The sequence below is a fragment of the Trifolium pratense genome, linkage group LG3 (genome assembly GCF_020283565.1).
Source record: "Trifolium pratense cultivar HEN17-A07 linkage group LG3, ARS_RC_1.1, whole genome shotgun sequence".
In the NCBI taxonomy this organism is placed as follows: domain Eukaryota; kingdom Viridiplantae; phylum Streptophyta; class Magnoliopsida; order Fabales; family Fabaceae; genus Trifolium; species Trifolium pratense.
Window position 1 is genome coordinate 52,693,876 of NC_060061.1, and position 22,703 is coordinate 52,716,578.

The 22,703-nt window shown below is 29.7% G+C and overlaps 3 protein-coding genes across 3 annotated transcripts; all 3 read left to right on the forward strand.

Annotated features, from left to right (window-relative positions):
- The first annotated feature begins 6,291 nt into the window (after positions 1-6,291).
- LOC123918463 (WAT1-related protein At5g07050-like) lies at positions 6,292-11,083 on the forward strand. The gene is made up of 7 exons (XM_045970525.1): positions 6,292-6,642; positions 7,077-7,139; positions 7,225-7,341; positions 7,456-7,708; positions 8,271-8,432; positions 9,014-9,165; positions 10,695-11,083. The coding sequence occupies exons 1-7, from the start codon at positions 6,434-6,436 to the stop codon at positions 10,933-10,935; spliced, it is 1,197 nt and encodes a 398-aa protein (XP_045826481.1). The 5' UTR covers positions 6,292-6,433; the 3' UTR covers positions 10,936-11,083.
- Positions 11,084-13,101: 2,018 nt separating this feature from the next.
- Positions 13,102-16,914, forward strand: LOC123918462 (WAT1-related protein At5g07050-like). Its single transcript, XM_045970524.1, has 7 exons — positions 13,102-13,653; positions 13,976-14,038; positions 14,138-14,254; positions 14,517-14,772; positions 15,299-15,460; positions 15,806-15,957; positions 16,261-16,914. The coding sequence occupies exons 1-7, from the start codon at positions 13,445-13,447 to the stop codon at positions 16,499-16,501; spliced, it is 1,200 nt and encodes a 399-aa protein (XP_045826480.1). The 5' UTR covers positions 13,102-13,444; the 3' UTR covers positions 16,502-16,914.
- Positions 16,915-17,639: 725 nt separating this feature from the next.
- LOC123913913 (cytochrome P450 4X1-like) lies at positions 17,640-22,703 on the forward strand. Its single transcript, XM_045964827.1, has 7 exons — positions 17,640-18,163; positions 19,400-19,599; positions 20,136-20,753; positions 21,230-21,380; positions 21,536-21,685; positions 21,864-22,030; positions 22,138-22,703. Exons 1-7 carry the CDS (start codon positions 17,818-17,820, stop codon positions 22,243-22,245), a joined length of 1,740 nt encoding a protein of 579 aa, XP_045820783.1. The 5' UTR covers positions 17,640-17,817; the 3' UTR covers positions 22,246-22,703.

The following is a 22,703-nucleotide window of genomic DNA, read 5'->3' on the forward strand; positions in this document are numbered from 1 at the left end:
GACATGAACATGTGAAGTTTCCGTAGAATTTCTAATGTGAAATAAGTGAGGTGTGACTTGGAAAGTTTGAAAAGTTTGAAAAGGATGATCTCACCTTATTGACTATTGAGTGTGTCCCGAACTGACGCCACCATAAGACCCACCTAATAATTTCATCCAAAGTATTTTTACCTTCTAATTTCAAATAATTCACAAAATTGTTCTATATATAACATATATCAGATACATTATTTTTTCAATAAATCTAAAAAGTTAAATTTTACTTATATATAGAATTATATATAGAACAAGAGAGATCATATTGTATTAGAATTAGCAATCCTTTTGAATGTTGTTGCACGTGTGAGAACGATTGTATTATCTGATTAAATACATCATTTAGACAATTAGTTGTTAACATAACATAACCATATAAAAAGACATATAATAATATAATTATTGTTATAGTTAAAATCTAAAACCAACAAACAAACAATAACTTAAAAGTATCATTCAAATAATGAATGTAAATAGAGTTCTAACTGAAAACCATAATAAACTACAGCAACACATCAAGGACTATGAATATTTTCGTTTTAGAATTTTTTTTTTTTGTCAAGGTTTTCGTTTTAGAATTTTATTGTAACATAGTATAATCAATGTTCAAAGATTAAGGAATTTATTTAACAACTTTATAGTATAGTTTATTATCAAAATTGTAGGTAAAGCAGGCCGTACGTACCAAGGTATGTACTTATCACGAAATTTATATGAAAGGTCAGATTTATTATAAATTAATAATCTAAAACTTTCAGAAATTAAGCAAAATCAAAATCAACCACCATCATGAGACCATCTCAACACCACAAACTTTGGAGAGACTAAATCCATATATCAAATAGTTATAAAAAAAAAAAAAAAATCCATATATCAAATCAATTCAAAGCAAATCAAATTTATTTCAGTAAACACTCAGTTTAATTCCTAAAATATAAGCCTTTACCAATTAGTCCTAAACTATTAAAATTAACTAAAATATTCTTATATATTTATTTCTCCAATTTTTGTCATATTTTACTTATCTTCTGGTAGAGACATATTCAAGGGGGACGAGCATGAGTTCATACTTTTATATAAGTGTAATATTTGAATGATCTGTTAATCTTGATGATAGTCAATAACATATATATATTAAATGATTTTTATTTCATTAAAAATTTACATGAATGATTTATATAATATAAATTTTCAATCCAACGATAAATTTTGTATTCGTTAAAGCGTTATCGAACGATGTAACACTAAAATTTCATTGAAATATATTGTTCTTTTTCTTTAATATATTACTCAAACTCAACAAATTTTTAGATAAAGAAATAATCCTAACTTCATTTTTCAATTTAGCTTGAAAGTTTTTAATTTGTTCTTTCCGTAAAGATATTCGAGTGGGTTATTTCATCAGCAAGCAAAACGAACAAACTTTTGTTATGACTTGAATCTTTGGATGGAAAGTCCGGCAAATTGTTTAGCATATATATCTATGTGACGACTTGTGTTTTTCTTTATTCCTTTTGTATTCTTTGTATCAACTTTTTTTTAAGGCACTCCTTGTGCTTAGAAAGATTTTAATATATTATTTGACATCTTAAAAAAAAAAAAAAATTGAATATTAATAAAAAATAATATAACATATACGAAGATGGGTTGGGAAAATGGGCATATATATAGGTAAAAAACTTAGAATTCAATATTCGAATCGAACTAGATTGAATTTGAGCCGTTTGATTTGGATTTGGGTTCGACCAAAAAAATGTCCAACCCAAATATTAGGAGAAGCCTTGGGGTCTCTCCATGCAATTAACGGGGTACATGACGTATAGTTGGAAAATGTAAATGTTAAACTTGATTCTAGAAATATTGTCACCTAAGTTATAGCATAGCAGATGTAATAGGTTTGAGTTAGGTGATGTCATTAGAGATTGTCAAAGATTGCATAACTCTTTTTTCATAAATTCTTGTGTCGAGTTTATTAAGAGACAAGTCAATAAAGCTGCTCATGCATTGACAAGAGTGGTCACATAGCTAATTTCCTTATTTCATTGAGATACTCACTTAAATTTATTCGTCATATTATTATTAATGAAATATTTGGTAAAAAAGAAAAAATTATCCATAGTTTATATTTGCCTAAACATCTTTTATGTACATTAATTAATAATTATGACCTAACATAATTAATCACATGTTTAGAGCATTTTCAATGGTGATAACACTTTGAGTATCATACATTACTAATAAGTGATCCTATGTAATACATATGTAACTGATACATATTTTGTTCCAATAGTGATACCGTTTGAATATCATACATTATTAACAAGTGATCTATTTTTTGTTTATTTTTTTAAATTAAATTGATGATACGATACTTTAAATAAGGTACTGTATCATCAAGTTTGATATCATCAATGTCGATCACGTCATGAAAATGATAAAACAAATAAGGTACGAATTATCAGTCTATAAAACTATCTTTAATACTCTTATTAAAGATGCTCTTAAACCGTATTACTTACTTTATTTACTATCATAAGTTGAAATTAAATTTTTGTGTCAAAATAACAATTTAATTATAAAGATTTTTTTTTCTTCGAGTTGAATACAGTAATATTGTTGTACCCAATCTTTTGAGGTCTTGGTCGTTGTCGTCATTAGATATATATCTTGTATTATCTACTCATCCATTTATGTGATTCTAATTAAGTCTAGCATTTTAGTCAAAAAAATAAACAAAAATTAAGTCTAGCATTAGCACATTCAGTAGCCGACGACAATGGGAGGTTACATAGAAAGATGTTCTTATAAAATCTTGGAAAAGTATGTACCAAAACAAAATCAATCTTTGAAAAGTTTATATTGCTTTTGCTACTTAATCAATAAAAATTGACTGCTATTGTGGTCTCATAAGAAAGAATGGAAAAAAAAAGTAGACAAACGTACTTTTGGATAAATTATGTTCTCAGTTGTTAGTAACTTTTAAGTGTGTCTTTAATAGTTTGAAATTATTTGTGCTCAAATTTTTAAGCCATTTTTCATGTACTAAAAGTTTAGTATGAATTAATATAAATAAAGGAAAACGCTAATTAGTGCTCTAGATGTATTAATTAAACAAATTAAATACTCCCTCCGGTCCTTTTTATAAGAAACACTTTGAAAAAATCACACAGACCAAGGAAACACATTTAACATAGTTATTTTCATTTAATACTCTTATAAATTTAAATTTATTCCATGTTTACCCTTATTTAATTACTTTTTATTCAACTAACTTACTTATTTTTAAATTCTCTTTCATAATAAATAAGGGCATAAGTGAAATTGAACATTTAGAACATTTGAAAATTGGTCAAAGTTTCTTATAAAAAGGACCAAATTTTTTTCCCAAAGTGTTCCTTATAATAAGGACCGGAGGGAGTAGTCTAAAAATTCTAGTTCAACTGTATAAATGTCGAAATTTTTAGGTTGGACGTAATGATTGAGGTTTCAATGATTTGTCATTTTATCTATCAATAAAAAAAATTAAATATAAAAAAGTTAATTTAAAAAGGTCAATATTTTTAAAATATAAAAATGTCATATTCAATACAATTTTTTTTTATTAAAAAACAATACAATTTTTTTTCTTAACTAAAGCACTAGTTAGTATGATTTATTGATAAAATATTAAAAAAATATGACATTGTTTTTTTCTTTTTATATTCTCATTGGTTGTTGGAATATTGTCCAATTTCCTTCATCCCTTTAACACACTCTTTATTCATTTTAAAAACAAAAAATCAATGTTTCATGGCCTCTTACTTGTGGCAAACAACTTTGGCCGACCAAGAAGTGAATCTTTTTAAAGAAGAGAGGTTTTTTTTTTTGGACAGAAAAGAAGAGAGGATATAACACGACCCTTTCTTTTTTCCATTTGTATTCATAATTCATATTGGCCAACCAAAATGTTGAAGGATTGAATGTACTAGCTTCTCGTGGATACCAATATATATAATTCCTTTTTTGGTAGTTCAAGACTTATTATGTACATGATTTAAATATGTGTCAAATAATTTAGAAAATTATTGATATGTCAAATAGTTAATTATAACAATTCAAGGATTTGTAATTTATCATAATCTTATAATATAATTATAAGAAAGAACTTAATTAACATTCCAATTTTCTTGTAATTACAAGAAAGAACTTAATAAAAAAACTGAAATTGTTTATGTGAATGCGTGTAAAGTTAGAAATGAGTTGAGTCTGTCTAATCTTGACTCGATATGAATAGATTTAGCTCAAAACTTGGTTTGAATTCAACATGAACTCTTTTTTTGGCTCGAGTTCGGCTCGTTTAAGTTAAACGAATTAGTTCGGTTCAACTTGTTAGATTCAATTTGTTTATGTGCATAAGTCATTGTTATATGATCTTTGACTACTCGCCATTTCGATGTTTGTATTTTGTGTGCGTGTTTGCAAAAACATGGTCGTCGTTGCATGTTGCTAGGTAATGAGGAGGGCTCGAAGAAAGTATTTACATTTTAATTCAAAACTTTAAAACATTAAGTTTATAGATCAATTCACTTATATGTAGTTCAACCTTCACTTTTTTAAAAAAAAATATGAGATTTCATATACAAGAGCATATCGATCTACTGTGGTATGAGGGCTGCCTAAACATAACAAAAATTCACCAATGCTCTAGTCTTTTGGTTTGCATCTAGGACCTATTTTTTTTTTCAATTAAACCCCAAATCTCTGACATCACCTGACACCCCCTAGAATTTTACTAATCTAAATTTCATATGATTACTATTCTGCACCCCCATCAGTTTTAGATTTTGTACCATCCAGATTTTTTTGCTGGCTTTTTGCGTCAACTCAAGTACAAGATTTTATAGTGTATGTTTGGTTTCAATTTTGGAGTAGCCAGAATTGATTCTGGACATGTAGAATGGATTCTGACTTGTTTGGTTCCTCAAAAGTAGAATTGATTCTGCCTCCAGAATTGATTCTCCTTGAAGCTAAAAATTGTAGCTTCTCATTCTAGAATTGATTTTTACACTCAAATTCTTGGTTCAACTCACTTTTGTATGAATATATCCAAACATAAATCAATTCTATCAAACTCAATTCTATCAAAATCAATTCTGTCAAACTCAATTCTATCAAAATCAATTCTGTCTACCGCATAACCAAACACATACATAGTCATTTCCTTTGCTCATTGTGTACTAACTACTAGAAAGTAGTTTACTTTTTGACTTTTCACATTAATTTTTGTCTTTTATTTAAGAAAAATACTAATTAGTGCTCCAAGATCATTAATTAAACATATAATAAAATGTTATTTTCAATCCAAATTTACCTTCTATTTTCTTAACTAGTGTTTCATGAACTATATTTTATGACATTGTCGATATTTTTACCTTGGATGCTTTCGTCCGGTTTCGAACTTGGAATCTTTAAATTGTGTGTGTGAATTTTAATGATATTTGCCATAGACAAAAAAAATTAAGAAATCCGACCATATGTAATTCTTCTAAAAAATTTAAGAAATCTAGTTTGACAACATCCCCAAATTATTTTAAGAAAATCTTAAAGAATGCGCTTGAAATTCAGTTAAAATTTGTTTCAAAGGAAGGTTAATAAGTGACAAAGTTATTGAACACCCATTTTTTTACCTCCTAAACACTGCTCACCCTTGTTAGGATTTGATCGATATATATATTTCTTTTAAGAAATTACTAATATTTTATTTTCATTTAAATTTTATTTTTTATACAACAAATCATTTACTATTTAATTTTTGGCGAGACATTGTTGATCTATAAGATTTTATTAAGTTTAGTTCCATTTTTTTTTTCTTTTTTAGAGGCTTAAAGTCCTGGCTTGAATTGCCTTACCTTTAGACCGACCATGTTCCTGTTCGGCTGTCGACCAATCCTTTTATATATTAATCTTTCTAATTCAATTTTGCTTATCCAAACAAAAAAGTAAATGTTGAGTTTCTATTTGAATATATATAAGAAAATTATTCTTGTAAAAAGATTCTCTTCGAAAATGAAGTTGGCTCATTTATTTTTTTAATTGTTAATAACATAGCTTAGTAAATCTCCATCTCTGAATTAAGATTCTATGATCTTAATCAATATTATTTTTTTATTTTGTTAATTTGCTAATTTTTTATTTTTATCTCATGACCAATTATATGCCTTCACCATACCTTATGAATATGATTGCTAACACACTCCTTCAAACAAAAAGAAAGATTGCTATAACACACATTGTATATAAAGAAAGGAACCTTCCCATTGCATGACTTAGGAAGAAATTTACACAAATCTTCCTCAAGAGTTCCTATACCCTTTTATAAACCTAAAGTCTATCCTCATTAATCTCTCTAAATCCTAAAATGGGGACTGAAAAGCTTAGATCTTGTGCAAACTTCCTAGAGAATTCTATGCCCTACTTTGCCATGATCCTTTTACAATTTGGCTATGCAGGCATGAATGTTATAGCTAAGCTTTCTCTCAATGGAGGCATGAGTCACTATGTCCTTGTTGTATATCGCCACGCTATTGCAACTATTGCTATAGCTCCATTTGCCATTATCTTTGAAAGGTTTGTATAATAAAAACCTAGTCATAGTTTTTTTTTTTTTTTTTTTTTTTTTAATTTCTTAATTCAAAAGCTTGGATGCTTACATGAATATAGTGTCTATTATATAAATTTCTAGAAAAATATCTATTATATCTTCACAAATTAAAGATAGAAACAACCGTCTTTGAATCTGTCGCTAAATGTAAGGAAGTGACAAAATTATAAAGAACTTTTACTTTTCTCTCTTTAACTTCGGTATGAAAAATAATGTCGCCACTAGACCAAAAAACAAAAATTAATGTTGCCATAAGTTTTTTACATGTCATATTTATTATTGTATATTGTAATGTATTTGGAGTTTATATTTGGTGTATTTATGTAATTATAGCACATTTTGTGTTTTTGAATTGCTTTCAAATATATATGCTAATACATATATGGTTTGATTTTTCCAGGAAGGCTCAACCAAAGATTACATTTCCCATTTTCATACAAATTTTCCTCCTAGCTCTTCTTGGGTTAGTTTTCAAATTTTATTGCACTAATCTTGTACATACATATTTTCTATATTAGCTACTAATATAATTTAAATATTTTAAACAGGCCAGTGATAGATCAAAACTTATACTATGCTGGGTTGAAATTAACATCCCCAACCTTCTCATGTGCAATCAGCAATATGCTACCAGCAATGACATTTGTGATTGCGGTTTTATGCCGGTACATGGATAATTATTTAAATTCAACTTATTATTTCCAATTAATTTAAATATTTTTTAAAGGTTTAATTTTTATTTTATTTAATTTATAAATGGATTGATTGTATTGAAAAAGGATGGAAAAGATCAACATGAAGAAGTTGAGATGCCAAGCAAAGGTAATTGGAACAATGTTAACTGTGGCTGGAGCAATGTTGATGACCTTATACAAAGGTCCTATTGTGGAGTTGTTTTGGACTAAAGATACACTTCATAGTAAAAACAATACATCAAACATCACAACATCCTCAAGCAAGGATACTTGGCTCTTAGGCTCCACTTTGCTAATTATTTCAACTTTGGCATGGGCATCCCTCTTTGTTTTACAAGTAAGACCTCATGATAATTGATAAAAAAAAAAATAAAGTTTCTATTTTAGCCACGTTTTTTCGTGATTGCTTAAACTCATTTTTGTTGTGAATGATCGATTTATAGACAAAAAATGTTAAATCGGTCATTGAATTATCAATTGCTAACACTAGCGACTAGTTAGTGACATTTCATAAATTGATTTCTAAATCGGCAACAAGCTCATTAATTAGTGAATAGTTAGAGACTAATTTTACGACTAGGTCACTAAATCGGCTACAATGAAGGTTGAAATATTTCAGTAAATATTTCTCTATCAAAACATGCATTTGGTATACTCATGCATGTTTTCAATTGTTAGCTTAAGATTAGAAAACCTACATTTCGACTTTTGTAAAATAAAAATACATAAAATCGAAATGTGAGTGGTCTGATTTTAATCAACAATCTAAATTGTTTGATTTTGCGTGTGCAAGAGTTCAATTCCCCTTTATTTTTTTTTTATGAGTGTGCTAATTTTATTATTTGTTGAAGTTATATAATAAATTATTTTGTATTGATTTGTTTTATGTGATTGGGCAGGCTAAAGCTATAGAAACATACAAGAATCATCAACTTACACTCACATCACTTATATGTTTCTTTGGTACGCTTCTAGCTTTTGCTACCACTTTGGTTATGGAACAAAAAGCTTCTGTATGGACAATTGGTTGGGATATGAATTTATTAGCTTCTGCCTATGGGGTAAGAATTGATATAGTTGAGATTCTTCATTTAGAAGAGAATTTTTTTTTATCATTTAAATGGTTTTTAAATTTACAATAATTCAACTCTTGAATATAGTTAAGAATATATCTTAAGTTCTTCCTTCATTTAACTGAAAGCCAATTTTGGTATAAGTCACATTCTAGGGGCAAAAAAAGGGCACATTATTCATTTAAAATGTTATCATATTTTTTTAAGTTAAAAAAAAAGCTACAATAAATTAAAGTCCTTACAAAAACTATACTCCATGTTATTTTATTTATATTTTTTGTTCGTTGTATTTTCTAATTTTTTTTATTATTTACGCTTGGTTCAATAATCATTAATTTAACTGTTATTCCCTACGTTCCTTTTTTATTTGTCGTTTGGAAATCGTGCGTACTATTTATACGATAAACTTTTATTGTAATTTTTTACTAATATATAAAAATAAATCTTAGCATATAAGATGCTGTTCAATTTATCCCCACAAGTATTTTCAAAACATAAAATGTTAGTAGCATGGTTATTTTAGGAGTCATTTGTTTTTATTGATTTATTTATTATAATATTTGTATCAGGGGATTGTTGCATCAAGTATATCATACTACGTACAAGGATTGGTCATAAAAAAGAAAGGGCCTGTTTTTGCAACTTCATTTAGCCCTTTGATGATGATCATTGTAGCAATCATGGGATCCTTCTTCCTTGCAGAGCATATTTTTCTTGGAAGGTATAATTTCTAGGTCAATGCCTCCCTTCCCCTACATAAAGACACTTACTAATTTTGACAACAAAAAAAAGACACCTACTAGTAATAAAAAAATTGAGGTTCACCTTAATTGGGTCTATATTAAACAATCCTTATAATTCAGCTTCTTTTAGAAGGGTGGGTTAACTAAAAATAATATTTTGCAAATCTAAGGCTAATACTAGTATTTATAGAGACACCTATAAAAAAATATTTTTGAGAAATGTTTTATTAATTTAACGAATAATATAATACAATCTCCGTGAGCTTAACTCAGTTAGTAGAAATATTGTATTTTATATGGATTGAGTTCGAACCCCAAACATCTCACTTATTCATCTTGAAAGGTAAAATTTTTAGCTGAGCACATCGTAAATGATTACTTTTATTAAACAAGGGACTATAAAGAATAGTTCAAAGCCGTACACACATTTTAAATAGAACAATATAATTATATTAATAGAGTAAACTACATTTTTTTATTTTAATAAACTGCCTAATTAGTATTACTCTATAAGGCTTAATATTGACCAATCCGAGAAATATTAAGGGAAGAAAAAAAAAACCTCTATAATTTTGAGAAAGGCCATGCTAATGATCGTGAACTTCAATCAAATCCAAAGGGTAAACGATAGAATCTTACAATCATTTTTTAGAAACTATTCTAATTCTAATAATTTGATGGTGGCGACAACATAGCTAAGTGACAAATACGTTGTCAACTGGTTTCAAAATTTTATTTACCACAGATTTAAGAGACATGTGAATTATTCTCATTCAGTTCTTTTTTCTTAATTACTTTTTTTTTACAAATGGTATAAGCCATAAAAGATCAAGTAAATGATACAGTGATAGATTGGATAATTAAAGTCACTTATTATTAAAAACGGTGGTAGAAATTACGTATTTAGTCCCCGTGAGCTTAGCTCAGTTGGTAGGGACATCTCATTATATGTGCAGGAGCTCAGATTCGAACCTAAGACACTCCACGTATTCACCTTTAAGGTGAATTTTCTAGCCACTAGACTACTTAACAAAAAAAAAGAAATTAGGTATCTATAATGGACCACTACTTAAAAAGTATTTATAACTTTAACGAACTTATATGTCATTATTTAGAAGTATAAGATAGTGATCATTTTCATTTTTACGATTGAGATAATCACTTAATTGATATTGATTTGATTAAAACAACAGAAAATAAAGCTATAACTCGTATTGAAATAACACTAATCATGTGATTGTTTTAGACTTAAAGACAATGAGAGCTACAAATTTTGGTTTCTAAATAGTATTATCAACCGGCGATAAAACTTGTGATGATTTTAAATATTGATCCACGATAGACTACTTATAAAGGTAGTCCACCGTACCACTCACCTACTTTCTCCGTCTCATATATTATATGTTGGTTAAGATTTTGACACGTAAATATAAACAAATCTTCTGTCTCTCTTTTTTCAACTTTGCAATCTAACATGATAAATTGTTTTTTGGGCTTGTGAATGCAGTGCAATTGGTTCCATCTTGGTTGTGACAGGCTTATATTCTGTTTTGTGGGGAAAGCACAAAGAACAAGTGGAAATGAAAGTGGCGCCAGATGATGAAAAACCGTTGCCTACAAAGAGTGCTCGGTTAAATGGAAATATAGGGAAACTTTCTGAATCCATTGATCAACTTAGTGAAGCAAAATCATTTCAGAAAGTAGAACCAAACATTTCAGTAGTTATTATTAATTGCACCATAAGTTAACCAAAGGCATAAGCAATCTAAAATATTTGCATATGTGAACTATAAATTGGACTAAAAATGATGAAATTTTCTTTGGCTAAGCAACATTTTAATATGTTGTTACCCTATTGAAACATTTGATGAATTTGCTTAGTTGTTGTGTGGTGAATGAGATATTGGATCTTATGAGTGAAGTTAAGTAATATACCAAGAAGACATGTATAGTATTACTATGCACCTTGGTGGATGATATGATTTAATAGAGCAAAAGCAAGTGTTGTGTAAAGTGCGAGTTAAAAGTCTTCCATTGAATGAAAGAGTGGACGATGATCAATATATAAGTGATAATATAGATATATCTTAAGGTTTTTGGTATGATGTGGTGTTCATCCTCACTTGATTGCTCTAGTCCAATGTGATTATCCACCGTATTTTTCTTTCCCTCTCCCCTCTAAGAATCTGAACTGGGGAATGATCTCTGACCATAATATTGGCCCTTGGTCGATGGCCTTTTCTGATTGGTCTCCGCAGAGTCGTTACCTCTTATTTGACAAAACAGTTATCTTGATCTCGTCTATAAATATTTCCCTAATTCATTTATTGCATTATTCATCCTTATTTCCTCTCGTCTCAATTATTTTGGTAGTTCTTTTCAAAAGCTTGGGGTAAACTGATGCCTACTTTGTCGCTGACCAATCATATATAATATTCTCATATAGTTGTCCTTTGATGATGAGGTGTGAGTGTTAGATAATAGTTTAGTGATTTAATAATGTAATGGACTTTTGGTTATAATTAGACTTTGGGGTTAATAGTAATTTAGTCTATTTATATTTTCCTGTATATTCTTAAGACAAAACTTGTATTTGAGTTTTTGCTTATTGTAATAGAAACCCTAGCCTCCTTTATTTGGTTATCTCTAACGGTGAGAATTTTATGTTGGTAAATGAAGGATTGTTAATCAACCATGATGATTGAAAATGTTATGATTGATCAAACGAAACATTTGTGTTGCTTAGAACTGCGACACAAATGAGGATTTTCCTATACTAAAATATTTAGTCATTATGTCATCTTTGTGATTGTGAAAAAGAGAGATTTATATGCTCTCATATGACAAAAAAATAAAAACTGGGCCACCGATCATATTTTATTCCTAGAGGGAGATGTCAATGAAAGACCCCAAACATTCTCATTCCTCCATGATCTTATATAATATTTTATTTTATTTTATTTTATTTTGATGTAATCTTTTATCTAATGTTTTTGTCTAATGTTTGATGTAACTTTACTTTCTAATATAATAAATAAATTTAATGTCCATCTAAATATTATGTTGTGATTCCTCCGTGATTTTTTCTCTGATTTTAAATTTTTTACGTTATATTCTGGTATTATTAATTGTGCTCATGCTTATTTTTCTTCTCCAGCTCCGATATTTCCAAACACATTAAACATTAACAACATTTAACACATGAACAAAAAAAAAGTTTTAAAAAATGAATATACACATGACATCTACAAATAAGAAGAGATCTACAATGCATGTGTATATATTCATTTTTAAAACTTTTTGTTGGAGGGAGGACATCATTCTTTATTTACACATTTAACGCATGAACCACCAAAAATAATTGAAAATGAAAAAATAACAAATCAATGCCAATAGATTTACATATAACAAGTGTTGAATAATTGTTGTTTAATTCAAAAAAAGGTAAAAAAATTATTGAATAATTGATGTATATGATAATGATATACATCAATTATTCAATTAACTTAAAAGGTAAATTTTACAATTGAAAATGAAAAGGTAACAAATCTAAAATAGATTTTCATTTTTCAATTGTTGTATAATTCAAAAAAGGTAAAAAAAAACTTATTGAATAATGATATATAACAATTATTCAATTAATCTAAAAGGTAAAATCTTCTTCTTCTTAACTATAAGTCTCGAGTGAGTATTATAATCTTCATGACTAACTTGTACGTACACCCTCCAACATTAATTACAAGCAAATGTTTATTTTTTAGATTAATTGAATAGTTGATGTATCCGACCTTTAATATAAAACAATGATGTACTCCCTCCAACCTTAATTATTATTATTATTATTATTATTTTATTATTATTATTATGATATAATTTTTTTTTTTGAAGCATAGCAGAGGCGAACTAAAGGGCTCTATATGCCATTCATAATACAAAAAGGGAGAATTATATCTTTCTTGGCCAACAACGATTTTCAAGAAGTGACTTTAATCCGATCGAAAACCTCACCTAACACCAGTTCCATATTAGAGAAAATTTTCTCATTCCTAGTAAGCCAAATGACCCAAATCACGGCACGCCATACCAAAAGAAGACCCTTGTCATTTATTATAACTTAGATGACTGAATAAATATATAATTAAGCATTGTATAAACAATAGGAGCCTTCTCATTGTATTACTTAGGAAGAAATTACACAAATCTTCCTCAAGTGTTCCTCCCTTAGTATCCTTCATTTACTTTTCTTCAATTTTTAAAATGGGCACAGAAAAAATAAGATCTTGTGCAAATTTCATTGAGAATTCTAAGCCATACTTTGCCATGATCATTTTACAGTTTGGTTATGCAGGCATGAACATTATAACCAAGCTTTCTCTCAATGGAGGCATGAGTCACTATGTTCTTGTTGTATATCGCCACGTTTTTGCAACTATTGCTATAGCTCCCTTTGCCATAATCTTTGAAAGGTTAGTATAACAAAAACCCAACATATCATGGAAACTTTTGACTAATATGTAAAATTAAATTAAACTGTGAATAAAAATTAAATACAACGTGTTTTTAATCCGTCAACGTTAAATGTTAGAAAGAGCAAAATCATCGTAAAAAAAAAAATTAAAAAAAAACTATTTTTCTTTCTCTAACTTTGGCACAAAAACAATTTCATCATAAATTTTGATGTATATTTTGATTGTTTGTGTGTAAATAAAGAATTCAACATATATATTTTTAGCTTTTGAATTGCTTCACAAATTAATAAATGCTAATACATTGGTTTCACTTTTATAGGAAGGCTCAACCAAAGATTACATTTTCAATTTTCATGCAAATTTTCCTCCTAGCTCTGCTTGGGTTAGTTTCCAAATTCCAATTTCAATATATTTTGTTTTTTTAAAAAAAATATACGAAATTAATTAATGTTAATTATATTAATTTAAATATTCCAAACAGGCCAGTGATAGATCAAAATTTCTACTATGCTGGGTTGAAATTAACATCCCCAACCTTCTCATGTGCAATCAGCAATATGCTTCCGGCCATGACATTCGTGATCGCAATTTTATGCCGGTAACTAATCATCTAAATTCAACCTATATTACTATTAGAAAAAAATTGAAATAGCAACAGAAATTTAGAGACAAAGAAAAGTGTTTTTTTTTTCCAATTACGTCACTAACGAAATTTTTAGGGACCAGCGTAATTTTTTGCTTTTCCAATTTTCATCGTTATTTCAACTTTTTTTGTTGGGATGTATATCAAGTGCTATTTTCTAAGGACTTTTATTTAATTTGATTTGATTTTTACAAATGGATTGATTATATGAAAAAAGGATGGAAAAAATTAACATGAAGAAGTTGAGATGCCAAGCAAAGGTAATTGGAACAATGTTAACTGTGGCTGGTGCAATGTTGATGACCTTATACAAAGGTCCTATTGTGGAGTTGTTTTGGAGGACTAAAGATCCACTTCATAGTAAAGACAATACAACAAACATCACAACATCTTCAAGCAATGATACTTGGTTCCTAGGCTCCATTTTACTAATTATTTCAACTTTGGCATGGGCATCCTTGTTTGTTTTACAAGTAAGACCTCATGATATATAATTTTGCTCACCCGCGATTTGAATAACTAAGTTAAGATTAGACGACTAACATTTTTATAACAAAAAAGAGGCACATTTTGAAACGTGAATGTTGAAAATTCAGTCGCAATGAATAGTGTAATCAATAATTCGGTCACTAAATAACGGATTTTCAATCAAATCGTACATTTCATATACTCACATGTTAAATTAGAATGTTAGCTTAATTAAAGATCAAACTACCTATATTTCAAATAGTAAAATGAGAATATAAATTAAAATATAAATTGTCTCATCTTTGCTCGATAGTCTAACTCAGTTGATTGCGTGAATGATAGTACATAATTCCTTTTTTTTTTGGCGTGTGTTAACTTTTATTTTTATCTGTTTAGCGTGTGTTAATATTATTATTTGTATTTTTTAAGGAAATATTATTATTTGTTAATATTATTATTTGTTAATATTATTATTTGTTGAAGTTACATAATTAATTAGATTTTTGTTTGTTCCATGATGTTATTGGGAAGGCTAAAGCTATAGAAACATACAAGAATCATCAGCTAACACTCACATCACTTGTATGTTTCTTTGGCACGCTTCTAGCTTTTGCTACAACTTTGGTTATGGAACACAAAGATTCTGTGTGGACAATTGGTTGGGATATGAATTTATTAGCTTCTGCCTATGCGGTAAGGACACTACATATCAATATTATTAATAAATTTTATTATTTTTTATAAAATTATTTTTACTTTTTTTATTTTATAATAATTTCTTTAGATATTTATTATTTTATTTTACTTATTTTTAGTCTGCATTAATAGCTAGATTGATAAAGAAAAATAAATAGAAACAAAATTCTTAGTAGGCATGGCAAAGGGGCGGGGATAGGTTGTACCCATGGTCGGATCTATATGGTGTTTTATTTTTTATATTATAAAGGAGTTTTTTTTAAATTTTTTTTTAATAATAACCAAAATCAGTTTTTTCTTTTGTTTTTAATAATAAGTTGGTAATTTTAATTTTTGAATCAGGGGATTGTTACATCAAGTACAGCATACTATGTACAAGGGTTGGTAATGAGAAAGAAAGGACCTGTTTTTACTACTTCATTTAGCCCTTTGATGATGATTATTGTAGCATTCATGGGTTCCTTTATCCTTGCAGAGCAGATTTTTCTTGGAAGGTATAATCACACACTATATGATTTTTGAAAAAAAATAATATTAGTAAATTTTTTAAAAGTTATGAACAAAATATTTAACAAAAAAACATCAATACAATTATATTTTAAAGAGTTTAATTGACATGCAGTAACAGTTGTAAAATAATTTTACAGCATTATCTAATAAAAAATCGTAACTAATTTTAAAATATTTATAATTTAACTGAATACAAGATACTCGTCAGATGTCAGTATAACACTATATATTTTACGTTTTCGGTACATTTTCTATTCTAACATTGATTTTTGGACTTGTGAATGCAGTGTGATTGGTTCCATCTTGGTTATCATTGGTTTATATTCTGTTTTGTGGGGTAAGCACAAAGAACAAGTGGTGGAAAATAAAGTAGCACCAGATGATAAACCCTTGCCAATAAAGGGTGCTAGGGTAAATGGAAATAAAGAGACAATTTCTGAATCCATTGATCAATTTAGTGAAGCAAAATCATATCAGAAAGGAGAACCAACCATTTCAGTAGTTATTATTAATTGCAACATAAGTTGATAAAAGTTTAAAAGGCATAAACAATATCTGATTCTTATGCAATTGTGAACTACAATATTGGACCAAAAAATGATGAAATTTGGGTTGGTGAAACTTATTGAAGAATTTGAATTTGTTTATCATAGGCTTAGCAACATTAACTTTGGCTAATTAGTTGTTTGTTGTATGGTGAATAAGATATATGGATCTTATGGATGTTGTTGAATTTGTAAGGTAATCTACCAAGGAGACATATATGCACCTTGGTAGAGATCTAAAGGAGTTGAAGAAGGCTTGGAAGCAAAGGTTTCCACTAGCCTCCAATAATTCAAGTTTCTGTTTTTTTTTTAATTGATAAAATTACCATGTTGGATCGATAAAGGCCCTTGAAAATCATATTTATTCCAAATTATTTTATGTTGTCTGTTCGAAAATGTCTTCAATTTTTTTAGAGCTACTTTTACACCACAATTTTCACTAAACGAACTAGCAACGAGCTAGAAGCGAGCTAAGTCAAAATGTAATAATTTCGCAAGTCAAGATGATTTGTTAGGCGAGTTGTAACGATATCTAATCCCAACACTACTTTTTATTTGTTAATTTTCATTATAAGCACATTTTGCTACTTTAACAACATTTTAACCAAACCCTAACTTAGAATACTTCGAAATTATGAATAGATAAACCATTTCCAAGTTTATGTAGATATGAAAATTGAAATTGGATTTTCGTGTGTTAGGGGAGGAAGACTGAAATTGTTTACTAGACAAATTGCAAGTTGAGATTCTATCCATTTTTCCGACAAAATTAAAGGTGCAATTAATGAACGAGATAAACACAAGGACAATAAGTTTCGGATCATCTCCTATTGATCTTCTCCACACCAATTCCAACAATTAGACCTCTGCTGTTGTTTTTCACTTCATACTTATTTTTCTTCACAATCTCAATCATTAGACTAACTCAGAAAAGATGACATAACACATTAAGGCATAAGAGAATCCAAACTTACTCTACAATATCACTAGAAGGATCCATTATTGAAATGATTTTGAATTCCCTAAATAATAAATTAATTAATCCATGTTACGTATCTATCACGTCAATTAACTAAACTCACATGATGATAAGCCATCAATAATGACCAAAAAAATAAACATTACTCCAATTTCCTCATCTTATCTTAATCACAAATAATACTTGTAGCAAAACGACACCGCCACTATACTCCAAAACACAAACAACAACGTCGTTTAGTGTCTCTAGTTCTAAACCATGTTTAAAAGAAACAGAACACAAAATCACATAACAAGAATCATCATCAATTACCATAGCTTATGATTAATGAGAAAATGAATGATTCACCATGTTTCACAGATTCTTCATCATTTTCAGTTCCAAATACTTTCATTGGTCTTCTTCTTCTTAACTTCAAAATCAGATCTTCATCTTCATGTAACAAAAACAACACTCTTCTCTTTACTCCTTCTGAGTTATTCAGAGATTTTGTCACAAGAGAATTCAATGCTTTTCTTTGGGTTTTTCTTCTTGTTATCACTACCCTTTTGGTTAAAAGACTCTCTGATCTCTTCACTTTGTTGTATAAAGCTAGAAAAATACCTGGACCTCCATCTTCATCGTTTTTTGGACACTACAAACTCTTCTCCAAACAAAATTTCAATGGTAATTAATCATCTTTTCTTTTTCTTTTATTGTTTTATATTGTTTTTTGGTGGTTATTTTGACTTATAGTTGTTGTTCTTTAGGGAATTTGTGAGTTGATGAGTTTTTAGTTATTTTCTAAATCAGTTTTTTATGGGATTTAATCAATTGATTGATTGAGCTCGAATGGTTAATGAAATTATTTAGGAGAATCCGAGTTCGATTCCAATAAAGAACGATTTTTTTTCCAATCCATAGTTATTTCTGATCAAACTTCGAATTATCAGGCCTTTTTCCCGGAGAACCGGAGGGTTAACACAATTTATTTTGCTGGATTTAAAATCAAAACCAAGTGAACCAGTTGAGGATGTTGAAATCTGGTTAGTTGGTGGTTGAGATGATGCCATGGTTTAGTAGAAACTAAGTAGACCTCTTATTAGTACTGTTATAATGCTATTAGGCTGCAGTTATTGTATGATCTGAGGTTTGTGCATTAGTCAGTTATTGAATAAATAGGGAAATTGAAGGAAAAGTTATTAAACATTTCTTTTAAGAATGTATTTTTTTTTTGTGTTAACCCTCGGTTCCTAGACGAAAGGGGTCTGGTAATCTGGAGTTCAGCTGGGAGATAAGTAAAACTTAGCCAAGAATCGAACTGAGTTATCCCGAATGATTCATTCCTTAAGTGGAGTTCATTAACCACTTAAATTTAATTAATCACTTGGTTAACTGAATATTGATTGGGAGAGACCAAACACTCGAATTATTGAAAGTGAGAGACCTAAGACTCTCGAATTTCCTGGGAGGGAACCATTTGTAACCATAAATCTTCATTTTCTTATCTCTAATTTTGTTTCTAGTGTGTTTCCTGTAACACCGCTGATCTTCTGTTTCTAAAATAGCATGTCAATGTGATAAATTTGTCGTTAGTCTTCTAAAATAGTTCAGTTTTGCAACTCGGGTGTCCCTGCAGTTAGGGATTCACATCACGTAGTTGGAACATCGGTAGCCATTCAATCTAGATTAGGCAATCCATATTCTAGCTTGGTATTTTGAATTTTAAAATACAAATAAAAATCTACACTTTAATATTATAATCTGTAAGGGCTACTTTTATACTCAGTTTCTAGATATTTTTTTAGAAGTTTATGCTAATTTCTTGTAAATGGAAAGTTGTCCTCTTTTTTTGGCTTCACTATTGTATGAAGAATCTGGCATCGAGTAAACTAATTGGATAGTCGGCCTTTTGATTTCCAGATGTGTTGTCAGAATCCCATGAGAAGTATGGTCCAATTGTTAAGCTGTGGTTAGGCCCTACTAAGCTTCTGGTGTCAGTTAAGGATCCAGTGCTAATTCAAGATATGCTTATAAAGGCCGAGGATAAATTACCTTTTACTGGAAAAGCCTTTCATCTAGCCTTTGGGGAATCAAGCCTTTTTGCTCCTTCCTATGAAAAGGTTCTTAACTGTCAAACTTTTTGTCATATTGATGTCCGCTTATTATGATTATCTTGACTTATTTTGTAACCTAATATGTTGTTGACTCTTGCATTGTTTCGAGCAATGTCAGAGAAACCTTATCTATGTCTGCAAAAGTACTTGAAATTACTTAATCTATCTTTCATTGTACTTTGAATTAGAAGTTGGTAACTAAGGCATTTGGCTAATAATCGATTGAACTGAACAGGAGAGTATGAATGTGACCTAGGATAATCATGTTCAGTAGGATAAATGAAATTTGAACTTAAGTGTTTGTGTAGATTTATAAGATGCGCTATGTGGCTTGTTCTGCAATTTTAAAATGTTTGTGCTCTTTCAGTTTAGACATTCTGATTCTTGAGACCATATTTTGTGGCTTTGTTTGTATATTTTGTCAAAATGTTTCTGTAGAAGTTACATATGCAATTTCTACAGACATATCCTGTCTTCTTTGTGAAACATGTTTTGATGCTGACTCCAGTAGCTGCTTGGAATTTAATTTAAATTTTCTTTAGGTCCAAAAGAGAAGGGAGTTATTGGCAACAGAACTGAATGAAAGATTGATGACGACTGCTGATCTGAATCCTCTGAAAGTTGCAGACTTTATCATAGATCAAATAGAAAACTTCAAAGTCAGAGGAAGCATTGGTTGCGAGTTGGTTTCTCAGCATATGGCTTTCACATTAATGGGGGCGACATTCTTTGGAGATGTCTTCTTGGCTTGGCCGAAGGCTGCAGTATACGAGGAACTTTTTATGATGATTGCTAAAGATGCTTGCTTTTGGGCTTCCTATAATGTTACTCCATTTTGGAAACAAGGATTTTGGAGGTATCAACACTTATGTACAGAGTTAAGATGCTTAACTCAAGAAATCCTTCAACATTGCAGAAAGAGCTGCAAGAGTTTAGGCCATATTGATCAAAATGTTCATAGCGAGGATGGTGCACAATACAACTCTAATGACAGTTTCCAAAATTACCATTTCTTTCGTGACCTTAATGATCAGCAAAATTCTATGGAAGAACCTTACGGGAACATCATGCGTCTGATGCTTCATGGATGTCAAACTACAGGTTCTTTAATTGCCAATGTATTGACTAATCTTGCCGTGCATCTGGAAATTCAGGACAAGGTAGCAATTTGTTTATTCTGTCTTAACTTATCCAGTTCTTGAGTAAATTTCATTGTAGATTATTTTATTTGTTTACTTTCCAGTGATCAAAACCTAGAGTCTTGAGTCCTATACTGAATCATTTTATATGATTCCCTAAATTTGAAAATTTTCTTATCCTTTAGATTGAACACTCTTTGTTTGGGAATTTGTATTTGCACTTCACATCTTTGTGGATCTGTCTTTCATGTGCATGTGTTTTCGTGTTTTTTCTACGGCTTATAATAATATATTCATCCTGTTGATATGAAATTGATTTCTTTTCACTACAGCTGATAATAATACATTCCCCCCCTATCCTTTTGATACGAAATTGTGTGTCAAAATATGATTTCTCATTTTTTTTTATGCTGTGTTTTTTATTTTAAATATAGATTTTAAGTAGTTGTCGATGTTTAGAAGGCATTCCCGTTACTTATTTTCATATGCTTTTGCAGGTTTATTCAGAGATTAGCATGGTTGGGAAAAACCCATCAAAATATGAGCATGAAGAAGTTTATAGGATGCCATTGCTATTGGCTACAATTTATGAATCTGTACGCCTTCTTCCCACTGGTGCTATGCTACAGAGGTGTTCTACGAAACACGGTGAGATCATTGCGTATAATAATTATTTATGTTACGCATTCTTAGCATCTTAAAATCTATTTCAGGATTGTTTTCGAACATTTCAACCTTCATCTTGCATATATAGATTTATCTGTTATACACTAATTTTTCATTAATGTTCTTCCCTGTGTTAGACGTGAGATTTTCAACTGGCGTAACCATACCTGCTGGAGCTGTAATGGTTGTGCCAGTTCAATTGGTACAGAAGGATGGCTTCAATTGGGGAAAAGATGCAAGTGATTTTAATCCATACCGATTTCTGTCAAACATTACAAAAGGATCAGGTACGAACCCTGGTCAAGATTGAAACTGCGTGAAAACTGTGTGGTTTTATAACTGTAGCAAATCCAGATCCCAGGTTTTGTACCTTATGTGGAACCTCGAGATTCGTAACTTAATATTGTTTTAGTCCTTCACTGTGGATTATGTCTGTTAATCTTTCAGTACTGATATTTCTTCTAGGTTCTGAAGAACAACTTGATTATGGAATCAGCTCGTTCGTACTAAACGATCCAAATGAAAATGCAGCATTTCTTCCTTTTGGATCCGGTACGCGTGCATGCGTTGGGCAGAAATTTGTTATCCAAGTTGTTGCCACATTGCTGGCATCATTACTCAAGAAATATGAGGTTGGTAATGTTATAAGAACTATAAATATATTTAACCCTTAATTATTTGAAATCAGGATATATTGGTTGGAACTTCATATATGTAAAATCATATTGGTTGTATACAGATAAGACTCAACTGTAGCTCAGATGGTGACTCGGAACCAATCTTGAAAAATCATCTTCTTCAACATCATCCTAATTCACAAATACTGTTTGTGAGAAGGAACCAGTGAAAGAATGAGAAAGACAAGTATACTATGTAGATAAAGTTGGTTTTGTAATTCAAGTCAATGATGCAGAAAAACATCGGTGTACCGTGTACCCTTTATCTTTCTTCACACGTCATCTTTTTCCTTTTTTTTTCCAAGATGAATGGGGAAGCTCTTCTCAATATTAATGGCTCATTGTGGTCATGGAGGATACAACTTGTGTTTATGAATTCAAGTTTTTTTCCTTCCTGTTTTTAATCACTACCCTATAGTGTTAGCTTCAAGCCATGGCACATGTTTTTGTTGGTTTTTTAAGCACTAAGGGCATGTATATATATAATGCTGCTAGGAGCCATAGGTTTTCCTTCCCTTTCTCTGGATGAGGAACACTTTCTCTTTTGATGTTATGACTTTTTTACTTCGGTAAGAAGTTTGTTCTTGTATTGTATCATGATATTGTCAGAATAAAATGTACTTGGATA

Coding starts and splice junctions, on each gene's coding strand:
- LOC123918462 (XM_045970524.1), top strand. CDS start 13,445: ATGGGCACAGAAAAAATAAGATCTTGTGCAAATTTCATTGAGAATTCT. Junction 15,461..15,805: donor TATTAGCTTCTGCCTATGCG/GTAAGGACACTA, acceptor TTTTTGAATCAG/GGGATTGTTACATCAAGTAC. Junction 15,958..16,260: donor GAGCAGATTTTTCTTGGAAG/GTATAATCACAC, acceptor TTGTGAATGCAG/TGTGATTGGTTCCATCTTGG.
- LOC123913913 (XM_045964827.1), top strand. CDS start 17,818: ATGATTAATGAGAAAATGAATGATTCACCATGTTTCACAGATTCTTCA. Junction 18,164..19,399: donor CTCCAAACAAAATTTCAATG/GTAATTAATCAT, acceptor TTTGATTTCCAG/ATGTGTTGTCAGAATCCCAT. Junction 19,600..20,135: donor TTGCTCCTTCCTATGAAAAG/GTTCTTAACTGT, acceptor AATTTTCTTTAG/GTCCAAAAGAGAAGGGAGTT.
- LOC123918463 (XM_045970525.1), top strand. CDS start 6,434: ATGGGGACTGAAAAGCTTAGATCTTGTGCAAACTTCCTAGAGAATTCT. Junction 6,643..7,076: donor TTTGCCATTATCTTTGAAAG/GTTTGTATAATA, acceptor TGATTTTTCCAG/GAAGGCTCAACCAAAGATTA. Junction 7,709..8,270: donor CATCCCTCTTTGTTTTACAA/GTAAGACCTCAT, acceptor GTGATTGGGCAG/GCTAAAGCTATAGAAACATA.